This window comes from Oncorhynchus clarkii, chromosome 19, assembly GCF_045791955.1.
Source record: "Oncorhynchus clarkii lewisi isolate Uvic-CL-2024 chromosome 19, UVic_Ocla_1.0, whole genome shotgun sequence".
In the NCBI taxonomy this organism is placed as follows: domain Eukaryota; kingdom Metazoa; phylum Chordata; class Actinopteri; order Salmoniformes; family Salmonidae; genus Oncorhynchus; species Oncorhynchus clarkii.
Genome location: NC_092165.1, coordinates 59095597 through 59108536, shown reverse-complemented (window position 1 = coordinate 59108536; position 12940 = coordinate 59095597). Strand labels below are relative to the sequence as shown.

Here is a 12940-nt window from a genome sequence, read left to right as displayed (position 1 = left end):
AATTCCTGACATTACATCCTAGTTAAAATTCCCTGTCTTAGATCAGTTAGAATCACCACTTTATTTTAAGAATGTGAAATGTCAGAATAATAGTAGAAAGAATAATTTATTTCAGCTTTTGTTTCTTTCATCACGTTCCCAGTGGGTCAGAAGTTTACATACGCTCAATTAGTATTTGGTAGCATTGCCTTTAAATTGTTTAACTTGGGTCAAACATTTTGGGTAGCCTTCCACAAGCTTCCCACAATAAGTTGGGTGAATTTTGGCCCATTCCTCCTGACAGAGCTGGTGTAACTGAGTCAGGTTTGTAGGCCTCCTTGCTCGCACACGCTTTTTCAGTTCTGCCCACAAATTTTCTATAGGATTGAGGTCAGGGCTTTGTGATGGCCACTCCAATACCTTGACTTTGTTGTCCTTAAGCCATTTTGCCACAACTTTGGAAGTATTCTTGGGGTCATTGTCCATTTGGAAGACCCATTTGCGACCAAGCTTTAACTTCTTGACTGATGTCTTCAGATGTTGCTTCAATATATCCACATAATTTTCCCTCCTCATGATGCCATGTATTTTGTGAAGTGCACCAGTCCGTCCTGCAGCAAAGCACCCCCACAACATGATGCTGCCACTCCCACACTTCACGGTTGGGATGGTGTTCTTCGGCTTGCAAGCCTCCCCTTTTTCCTCCAAACATAAAGATGATGTTTATGGCCAAACGGTTCTATTTTTGTTTCATCAGACCAGAGGACATTTCTCCAAAAAGTACGATCTTTGTCCCCATGTGCAGTTGCAAACCGTAGTCTGGCTTTTTTATGGCGGTTTTGGAGCAGTGGCTTCTTCCTTGCTAAGTGGCCTTTCAGGGTTATGTCGATATTGGACTCGTTTTACTGTGGGTATAGATACTTTTGTACCTGTTTCCTCCAGCATCTTCACAAGGTCCTTTGCTGTTGTTCTGGGATTGACTTGCACTTTTCACACCAAAGTGCGTTCATCTCTAGGAGACAGAACACGTCTCCTTCCTGAGCGGTATGACGGCTGCGTGGTCACATGATGTTTATACTTGCGTACTATTGTTTGTACAGATGGTACCTTTAGGCATTTGGAAATTGCTCCCAAGGATGAACCAGACTCGTGGAGGTCCGCAATTTTCTTTCAGCGGTCTTGGCTGATTTCTTTTGATTTTCTCATGAATTCAAGCAAAGAGGCACTGAGTTTGAAGGTAGGCCTTGAAATACATCCACAGGTATACCTCCAATTGACTCAAATGATGTCAATTAGCTTACCAGAAGATTCTAAAGACATGACATCATTTTCCAAGCTGTTTAAAGGCAACTTAGTGTATGTAAACTTCTGACCCACTGGAATTGTGATACAGTGAAATAAATCTGCCTGTAAACAATTGTTGGAAAAATGTATTGTGTCATGCACAACATAGATGTCCTAACGGACTTGCCAAAACGATAGTTTGTTAACAAGCACCTGCAAGTTCCAGGACCTTTCTGGGGGGAATGGCCCTCCGATCCAACAGGTCGAGCAGATTGAGGTTGTAACCTCATAAATATCGTGGAATTTTAATTGATGACAGCCTTTTTTAAATTGCATATTCAACAACTTTGAAGCTAAAATTGAGATTTTATTTTAGGAATAAGGCCTGTTTTTCTTTTGAAGCCAGAAGGAGGCTAGTATCAGCTAAATGTATGCCTTAACTAGACAATGGGGATATTTTATATATGAATGCTTCCACTCAGTGTTTGAGATCAATTGACACCCTTTACCATGGCACTTTGAGATTTATTTTAAACTGCAAAACCCTTACGCACCACTGCACTTTGTATACCAGGGTTGGCTGGCCGTCTCTAGTCACTCGTAGGCTCAGTCACTGGTATACTTTTATTTACAAAGCCATTTTGGGTTTACTACCTTTTTATTTGGGCATTTGTATTGTTCAGAAATGTGGTGGGTACTCTCTTCGTTCGCTGGACTTTATCCTGCTAACTGTTCCAAATGCCCGAACTGAATTTGGTAAAAGGGCTTTTACAGTGGGGCAAAAAAGTATTTAGTCAGCCACCAATTGTGCAAGTTCTCCCACTTAAAAAGATAATTTGCAAATAAATTCATAAAAAATCCTACAATGTGATTTTCTGGATTTTCTCATTTTGTCTGTCATAATTGAAGTGTACCTATGATGAAAATTACAGGCCTCTCTCATCTTTTTAAGTGGGAGAACTTGCACAATTGGTGGCTGACTAAATACTTTTTTGCCCCACTGTATGTCCTCTGCGCCATCGTCTTGGAACGACTTACAAAATACTTTTAAACTGGAAGAATTTGTCCCGATTGGTATTTTTAAATCACTGATGAATGATCTTGAGACTGATTCCCTGACCTGTCAATGTTTTTAATTTTCTGTTATTGATTTTGTTATACTCTTGTGAATTCTATGGTTTTTACTAGATTACTTGTAGTTTTTCATGTTGTTTGTCTGTCATTTTTGTAATGACTTGGTGCTGCCTATCTTGGCCAGGACGCTCTTGAAAAAGAGATTTTAAATCTCAATGAGCCCTTCCTGGTTAAATAAAGGTAAAATAAATAAATAACAGGTCCCAGACGGGTCCCAATGGGATGTAGTTACGACCCTCCTTCACACAGCTGGTCTGCAAGCTCAGGTACATAAACACATACACACACACACACTCTCTCTCTTACACATTCAACCCATTTCCTCAGATGTTCAACGGTTGTTACATCCCAGAGCCCAACTCAAGATAGGACCTGATTTATGAACGCAAGTTCCCGTACATTTCTGGGGGGAATGGCCCTAGCCCTCACCCGCCGATCCAACAGGTCCCAGACGTGCTCAATGGGATTGACATCCGGGCTCTTCACTGGCCATGGCAGAACAGTGACATTCCTGTCTTGCAGGAAATCAGGCACAGAACGAGCAGTATGGCTGGTGGCATTGTCATGCTGGAGGGTCATGTCAGGATGAGCCTGCAGGAAGGGTACCACATGAGGGAGGAGGATGTCTTCCCTGTAACACACAGCTTTGATTGCCTGCACCATGACTCTTCAGTGCAGAGCACTTTTTTCCAGTCCTGTCTGGTCCAGCGACGGTGGCTTTGTTGCCATAGGTGACGTTGCCGGTGATTGTCTGGTGAGGACCAGCCTATTGCAGACAGTCTGAGCACTGATGGAGGGGTTGTGCATCCCTGGTGTAACTCGGGCAGTTGTTGTTGCCATCCTGTACCCGTCTCGCAGGTGTGATGTTCAGATGTACCGATCCTGTACAGGTGTTGTTACATGTGGTCTGTTACTGCGAGCATGATCAGCTATACATCCTGTCTCCCTGTAGTGTGGTCTTAAACGTCTCACAGTACAGACGTTACAATTCATTGCCCTGGCCACATCTGCTGTCCTCATGCCTCCTTGCAGCATGCTTAAGGCACATTCACACAGATGAGCAGGGACCCTGGGCATCTTTCTTTTGGTGTTTTTCAAAGTCAGTAGAAAGGCCTGTTTAGTGTCCTAATTTGTCATAACTGTGACCTTAATTGCCTACAATCTGTAAGCTCTTAGTGTCTTAACCATTCCACAGGTGCATGTTCATTGTTTGTGGTTCATTGAAAAAGCATGGGAAACAGTGTTAAAACCCTTTGCAATGAAGATCTGTGAAATTATTTGGATTTTTACAAATGATCTTTGAAAGACTGGGTCCTGAAAAAGGGACGTTTCTTTTTCTGCTGAGTTCATATGTATTGACCATGTGTTGATAAGTGATGTGTGTGTGTGTGTGTGTGTGTGTGTGTGTGTGTGTATGTATATGTGTGTATATATATATATATATATATATATATATATACACATTAATGCAGCTGGTACTGACTTAATTTTGACACCTCCCCTTTGCAATATATATATATATTGACCATGTGTTATAGAACACCTACTCATTCAAGGGTTTTATTTTATTTTTACTATTTTCTACATTGTAGAATAATAGTGAAGACATCAAAACTATGAAATAACACACATGGAATCATGTAATAACCAAAAAATTGTTAAACAAATCAAAATATGTTGTTATATTTGAGATTCTTCAAATAGCCACCCTTTGCCTTGATGACAGCTTTGCACACTCTTGGCATTCTCTCAACCAGCTTCATGAGGTAGTCACCTGGAATGCATTTCAATTAACAGTTGTGCCTTCTTAAGTTAATTTGTGGAATCCCTTTCCTCCTTAATGCTTCTGATCCAATCAGTTGTGTTGTGACAAGGTAGGGGTGGTATACAGAAGATAGCCCTATCTGGTAAAATACCAAATCCATCTTATGGCAAGAACAGCTCAAATAAGCAAAGAGAAACAACAGTCCATCAGAACTTTAAGACATAAAAGGTCAGTCAATGTAGAATATTTCAAGAACTTTGAACATTTCTTCAAGTGCAGTTGTAAAAACAAACATCAAACACTATGATGAAACTGGCTCCCATGAGAACTGCCACAGGAAAGGAAGACCCAGAGTTACCTCTGCTGCAGAGGATAAGTTCATTAGAGCTACCAGCCTCAGAAATTGCAGCCCAAATAAATGCTTCAGAGAGTTCAAGTGACAGACACACCTCAACATCAACTATTCAGAGGAGACTGTGTGAATCAGGCCTTCATGGTCGAATTGTTGCACAGAAACCACTACTAAAGGACACCAATAATAAGAAGAGACTTGCTTAGGCCAAGAAACACGAGCAATGGTCAGTAGACCAGTGGAAATTTGTCCTTTGGTCTGGAGTCCAAATTGGAGATTTTTGGTTCCAACCGCCCTGTCTTTGTGAGACGCGGTGTGTGTGAACGGACGATCTTCGCGTGTGTATTTCTCACCGTGAAGCATGGAGGAGGTGGAGGTCATCAAGGCAAAGGGTGGCTATTTGAAGAATAAAATATAAAATATATTTAGATTTGTTTAACACTTTTTTTAAATTATTACATGATTCCATGTGTGTTATTTCATAGTTTTGATGTCTTCACTATGATTCTACAATGTAGAAAATAATAAAAATGAAGAAAAACCCTTGAATGGGTAGGTGTTCTAAAACTTTTGACTGATTGTATGTGTGTGTGTGTGTATGTGTGTATATGTGTATGTGTGTATATATATATGTATGTGTGTGTGTGTGTATATATGTGTGTGTGTGTATGTGTGTATATATATGTGTATATACGTGTGTGTGTGTATATACATGTGTGTGTGTGTGTATATACATGTATGTGTGTGTGTGTGTATATACGTGTGTGTGTGTGTGTGTGTGTGTGTGTATATACATGTGTGTGTGTGTATATACGTGTGTGTGTGTGTGTGTGTGTGTGTGTGTGTGTGTGTATATACATGTATGTGTGTGTATATACATGTGTATATATATATATATATACATATATATATGTGTACTGTGTGTGTGTGTGTATTGACCATGTGTTGATAAGTGATGTATGGATGTATACAGTGAGCTCCAAAACTACTGGCACCACTGACTGGCAATGCACAAACAATACTTTAAAAAAAAAATACACAATATAATTATAGAGAGAAACTCAGAATACCAACATGTGAGAAATACTGTACTTTATTAATGTTTCAATGGAACCAACCAAAATAATTTATTGATTTAATTAATAATCAATGTCCTCCAATTCAAGGTTTCACAATTAATGGCCCCCTTACAGATTAAATTAAATAACATCTACCAACATTAAACCAGGATCTAAATTCCACTTTTTTTTACAGTGTATCTAAGTCTTAAGGAACTATATTGAGCCATGACATCACTTCCTTTTTCACTAGGGTATAAAAATGAGTTAACACCCCTGCAATATCCCTTTGTCATCCAACAACATGAAGAAAACAAAATAACTGGCAGTTCAAGAGAGACAGATGGTCGTAGACCTTCATAAATCTGTTAATGGCAACAAGACGATTGAATTTACCCCTGTATTTGTATTTATCACAGAGCCCCATTTAGTTACTCTTCCTGGGGTCCAGCAAAATGTAGGCAGTTTATACAGTTTTAAAAACACTGAGTACTGTCAGGGCAATCAGTAAAACATGCTAAAGATATGGAACAGTTGAAAACCTCACGGGTAGAGGACGCATATTCATTTAGCCCCCCCAGGAGAGGGAGGAGGATGGCGAGAGAAGCAACAAAATCCCCAAGAATCACTGTGAAAGAATTGCAGGCCTTGGTGGCGTCTTGGGGTCACCAGGTTTCAAAAAAAGCACCGTCAGACTCCACCTCCACAACCACAGGCTCTTTGGAAGGGTTGCCAGAAGAAAGTCCCATCAGACTCCACCTCCACAACCACAGGCTCTTTGGAAGGGTTGCCAGAAGAAAGCACCACCAGACTCCACCTCCACAACCACAGGCTCTTTGGAAGGGTTGCCAGAAGAAAGCACCATCAGACTCCACCTCCACAACCACAGGCTCTTTGGAAGGGTTGCCAGAAGAAAGTCCCATCAGACTCCACCTCCACAACCACAGGCTCTTTGGAAGGGTTGCCAGAAGAAAGCACCACCAGACTCCACCTCCACAACCACAGGCTCTTTGGAAGGGTTGCCAGAAGAAAGCACCATCAGACTCCACCTCCACAACCACAGGCTCTTTGGTAGGGTTGCCAGAAGAAAAAGCCCTTTCTGACCCCAAGACACAGAACCAAGCGCTTGGAGTTTACCAAACGTCATTTAAATTATGACTGGAAGAAGGTGCTCTGGTCAGAGGAGACCAAAATTGAATGTTTTGGTCAGATACAGCATCTGCATGTTTGGCGTCGAAACAGAGATGCATACAAGGAGAGGAACCTCATACCCACGGTGAAATATGGAGCGGGGTCAGTGATGTTTTGGGGCTGTTTTAATTCCAGAGGTCCAGGGGCACTGGTTAAGATTGATGGCATAATGAATTCTACCAAGTATCAGTCGATTTTTGTGCTGACAATCTGGTTGCCTCTGCCAGAAGGCTGGGACTTGGCCGTAGGTGGACTTTCCAACAAGACAATGACCCAAAACATACCTCAAGATCCACACAGAAATGGTTCTGTGACAACAAAATCAATGTTCTGCCATGTCAGTGGCCGGACCTCAATCCAATGGAAAACCTGTGGGCTGAGTGGAAGAGGGGCAGTGGATAAGCACAAACCCAAGAATGTGAAGGATCTTGAAAGGATCTCCATAGAGGAATGGTCCAAAATCCCTCAAAATGTGTTCCTTAACCTTGTCAAACATTACAGGAAAAGACTCCATGCTGTTGTCATTGCCAGAAGTTGTTGCACTAAGTACTAAATGAGGAGTGCCAATAATTATGATGAAACCTTGATTTTGGTTAAATGTATTTTGTATTAAATAATTGTATGATTTTGGTTGGTTCCATTGAAACTTTAATAAAATACAGTATTTCTCACATGTTGGTATTCTGAGTTTATCTCTATAATAATATTGTTTATATTTTTTTAAAGGTTTGTTTGTGCGTTGCCAGTCATGGGAGACATTCATTTTGGAGCCCAATGTATCTGTTTCGATTCCCCAGTCGAAGGCTTTGCGTAAGATGATTCAACAGACGTTCCAGAGGTACTCGTGTCTGAAGGAAGAGGAGTGTGTTGTGAAATTCTTTACCACGCTGGCAGACTGCTATGACTACATACAGGAGAGTTTCACCTGTCAGTTAGTGGTGAGTCACACACGCACGCACACACACGCACACACACACACACACTGCGCACGCACACACACACACTACACACACACACACACACACTACAGACACACACACACACACACACTACACACACACTACACACTACACACACACACACACTACACACACACACACACACACACACACACACTACACACCCTGAATCCTATTCTCCACTCAAGCCCTTGTCCCCCCTGTCTCTCTCTCCAGCAAGGCTGGAGTCTGACGGTGGACCTGGTCATTGGCCCCGAGGGGATCCGCCAGCGTGCAGATAAAAACTCTGTGGTGAGTTGTAGTTGGCCAAACAACATATCTGCCCCATCCATAGACCTATACACTCTGTGGTGAGTTGTAGTTGGCCAAACAACATATCTGCCCCATCCATAGACCTATACACTCTGTGGTGAGTTGTAGTTGGCCAAACAACATATCTGCCCCATCCATAGACCTATACACTCTGTGGTGAGTTGTAGTTGGCCAACATATCTTCCCCATCCATAGACCTATACACTCTGTGGTGAGTTGTAGTTGGCCAAACAACATATCTGCCCCATCCATAGACCTATACACTATGCAATGAGTTGTAGTTGGCCAACATATCTGCCCCATCCATAGACCTATACACTCTGTGGTGAGTTGTAGTTGGCCAAACAACATATCTGCCCCATCCATAGACCTATACACTCTGTGGTGAGTTGTAGTTGGCCAACATATCTTCCCCATCCATAGACCTATACACTCTGTGGTGAGTTGTAGTTGGCCAAACAACATATCTGCCCCATCCATAGACCTATACACTATGCAATGAGTTGTAGTTGGCCAACATATCTGCCCCATCCATAGACCTATACACTCTGTGGTGAGTTGTAGTAGGCCAAACAACATATCTGCCCCATCCATAGACCTATACACTCTGTGGTGAGTTGTAGTTGGCCAACATATCTGCCCCATCCATAGACCTATACACTCTGTGGTGAGTTGTAGTTGGCCAACATATCTGCCCCAACCATAGACCTATACACTCTGTGGTGAGTTGTAGTTGGCCAACATATCTGCCCCGTCCATAGACCTATACACTCTGTGGTGAGTTGTAGTAGGCCAAACAACATATCTGCCCCATCCATAGACCTATACACTCTGTGGTGAGTTGTAGTTGGCCAACATATCTGCCCCATCCATAGACCTATACACTCTGTGGTGAGTTGTAGTTGGCCAAACAACATATCTGCCCCATCCATAGACCTATACACTCTGTGGTGAGTTGTAGTTGGCCAAACAACATATCTGCCCCATCCATAGACCTATACACTCTGTGGTGAGTTGTAGTTGGCCAAACAACATATCTGCCCCATCCATAGACCTATACACTATGCAATGAGTTGTAGTTGGCCAACATATCTGCCCCATCCATAGACCTATACACTCTGTGGTGAGTTGTAGTTGGCCAAACAACATATCTGCCCCATCCATAGACCTATACACTCTGTGGTGAGTTGTAGTTGGCCAAACAACATATCTGCCCCATCCATAGACCTATACACTCTGTGGTGAGTTGTAGTTGGCCAACATATCTGCCCCATCCATAGACCTATACACTCTGTGGTGAGTTGTAGTTGGCCAAACAACATATCTGCCCCATCCATAGACCTATACACTCTGTGGTGAGTTGTAGTTGGCCAACATATCTGCCCCATCCATAGACCTATACACTCTGTGGTGAGTTGTAGTAGGCCAAACAACATATCTGCCCCATCCATAGACCTATACACTCTGTGGTGAGTTGTAGTTGGCCAACATATCTGCCCCATCCATAGACCTATACACTCTGTGGTGAGTTGTAGTTGGCCAACATATCTGCCCCATCCATAGACCTATACACTCTGTGGTGAGTTGTAGTTGGCCAACATATCTGCCCCGTCCATAGACCTATACACTCTGTGGTGAGTTGTAGTTGGCCAAACAACATATCTGCCCCATCCATAGACATATACACTCTGTGGTGAGTTGTAGTTGGCCAACATATCTGCCCCATCCATAGACCTATACACTCTGTGGTGAGTTGTAGTTGGCCAAACAACATATCTGCCCCATCCATAGACCTATACACTCTGTGGTGAGTTGTAGTTGGCCAAACAACATATCTGCCCCATCCATAGACCTATACACTCTGTGGTGAGTTGTAGTTGGCCAAACAACATATCTGCCCCATCCATAGACCTATACACTATGCAATGAGTTGTAGTTGGCCAACATATCTGCCCCATCCATAGACCTATACACTCTGTGGTGAGTTGTAGTTGGCCAAACAACATATCTGCCCCATCCATAGACCTATACACTCTGTGGTGAGTTGTAGTTGGCCAACATATCTGCCCCATCCATAGACCTATACACTCTGTGGTGAGTTGTAGTTGGCCAAACAACATATCTGCCCCATCCATAGACCTATACACTCTGTGGTGAGTTGTAGTTGGCCAAACAACATATCTGCCCCATCCATAGACCTATACACTCTGTGGTGAGTTGTAGTTGGCCAAACAACATATCTGCCCCATCCATAGACCTATACACTATGCAATGAGTTGTAGTTGGCCAACATATCTGCCCCATCCATAGACCTATACACTCTGTGGTGAGTTGTAGTTGGCCAAACAACATATCTGCCCCATCCATAGACCTATACACTCTGTGGTGAGTTGTAGTTGGCCAAACAACATATCTGCCCCATCCATAGACCTATACACTCTGTGGTGAGTTGTAGTTGGCCAACATATCTGCCCCATCCATAGACCTATACACTCTGTGGTGAGTTGTAGTTGGCCAAACAACATATCTGCCCCATCCATAGACCTATACACTCTGTGGTGAGTTGTAGTTGGCCAACATATCTGCCCCATCCATAGACCTATACACTCTGTGGTGAGTTGTAGTTGGCCAACATATCTGCCCCATCCATAGACCTATACACTCTGTGGTGAGTTGTAGTTGGCCAACATATCTGCCCCATCCATAGACCTATACACTCTGTGGTGAGTTGTAGTTGGCCAACATATCTTCCCCATCCATAGACCTATACACTCTGTGGTGAGTTGTAGTTGGCCAACATATCTGCCCCATCCATAGACCTATACACTCTGTGGTGAGTTGTAGTTGGCCAAACAACATATCTGCCCCATCCATAGACCTATACACTCTGTGGTGAGTTGTAGTTGGCCAACATATCTGCCCCATCCATAGACCTATACACTCTGTGGTGAGTTGTAGTTGGCCAACATATCTGCCCCATCCATAGACCTATACACTCTGTGGTGAGTTGTAGTTGGCCAACATATCTGCCCCATCCATAGACCTATACACTCTGTGGTGAGTTGTAGTTGGCCAACATATCTTCCCCATCCATAGACCTATACACTCTGTGGTGAGTTGTAGTTGGCCAAACAACATATCTGCCCCATCCATAGACCTATACACTATGAAATGAGTTGTAGTTGGCCAACATATCTGCCCCATCCATAGACCTATACACTCTGTGGTGAGTTGTAGTAGGCCAAACAACATATCTGCCCCATCCATAGACCTATACACTCTGTGGTGAGTTGTAGTTGGCCAACATATCTGCCCCATCCATAGACCTATACACTCTGTGGTGAGTTGTAGTTGGCCAACATATCTGCCCCATCCATAGACCTATACACTCTGTGTTGAGTTGTAGTTGGCCAAACAACATATCTGCCCCATCCATAGACCTATACACTCTGTGGTGAGTTGTAGTTGGCCAACATATCTGCCCCATCCATAGACCTATACACTCTGTGGTGAGTTGTAGTTGGCCAACATATCGGCCCCATCCATAGACCTATACACTCTGTGGTGAGTTGTAGTTGGCCAACATATCTGCCCCATCCATAGACCTATACACTCTGTGGTGAGTTGTAGTTGGCCAACATATCTGCCCCATCCATAGACCTATACACTCTGTGGTGAGTTGTAGTTGGCCAACATATCTGCCCCATCCATAGACCTATACACTCTGTGGTGAGTTGTAGTTGGCCAACATATCTGCCCCATCCATAGACCTATACACTCTGTGGTGAGTTGTAGTTGGCCAACATATCTGCCCCATCCATAGACCTATACACTCTGTGGTGAGTTGTAGTTGGCCAACATATCTGCCCCATCCATAGACCTATACACTCTGTGGTGAGTTGTAGTTGGCCAACATATCTGCCCCATCCATAGACCTATACACTCTGTGGTGAGTTGTAGTTGGCCAACATATCTGCCCCATCCATAGACCTATACACTCTGTGGTGAGTTGTAGTTGGCCAAACAACATATCTGCCCCATCCATAGACCTATACACTCTGTGGTGAGTTGTAGTTGGCCAACATATCTGCCCCATCCATAGACCTATACACTCTTAGAAGAAGAAACAAAAAGGTGCTATCTAGAAACTGAAACATTTCTTCAGCAGTCCCCATAGGAGAACCCTTTTTTGGTTTCAGATAGAACCCTTTTGGTTTCAGGTAGAACTCCCTTTTGGGTTCCATGTAGAACCCTTTCCACAGAGAGTTCTACATGGAAACCAAAAGGGTTCACCGTTGGGGACTGCTGAAGAACCCTTTTGGAATGTCCCATCCTGCCCCTAACCACACACAACATTCACACTCAACTCTTGGTAGTTGTTACTCTTATCATTCAGACAGTACTAACCTCTTGGTAGTTGTTACTCTTATCATTCAGACAGTACTAACCTCTTGGTAGTTGTTACTCTTATCATTCAGACAGTACTAAACTCTTGGTAGTTGTTACTCTTATCATTCAGACAGTACTAAACTCTTGGTAGTTGCTACTCTTATCATTCAGACAGTACTAAACTCTTGGTAGTTGTTACTCTTATCATTCAGACAGTACTAAACTCTTGGTAGTTGTTACTCTTATCATTCAGACAGTACTAAACTCTTGGTAGTTGTTACTCTTATCATTCAGACAGTACTAAACTGTTGGTAGTTGTTACTCTTATCATTCAGACAGTACTAAACTCTTGGTAGTTGTTACTCTTATCATTCAGACAGTACTAAACTCTTGGTAGTTGTTACTCTTATCATTCAGACAGTACTAAACTCTTGGTAGTTGTTACTCTTATCATTCAGACAGTACTAAACTCTTGGTAGTTGTTACTCTTATCATTCAGACAGTACTAAACTCTTGG

The 12940-nt window shown here is 42.8% G+C and overlaps 1 protein-coding gene across 2 annotated transcripts in view; it reads left to right on the top strand.

Moving 5' to 3' along the window:
• LOC139375438 (protein tyrosine kinase 2 beta, a) overlaps nucleotides 1-12940 on the top strand; it is a 59874-nt gene that overhangs the window by 17446 nt on the left and 29488 nt on the right. For both annotated transcript variants that reach the window (XM_071117222.1, XM_071117221.1), the window contains exons 8-9: nucleotides 7561-7701; nucleotides 7939-8013. In XM_071117222.1, coding sequence (XP_070973323.1) covers nucleotides 7561-7701; nucleotides 7939-8013 — 216 coding nt within the window. The remainder of the gene's footprint in view (nucleotides 1-7560; nucleotides 7702-7938; nucleotides 8014-12940) is intronic.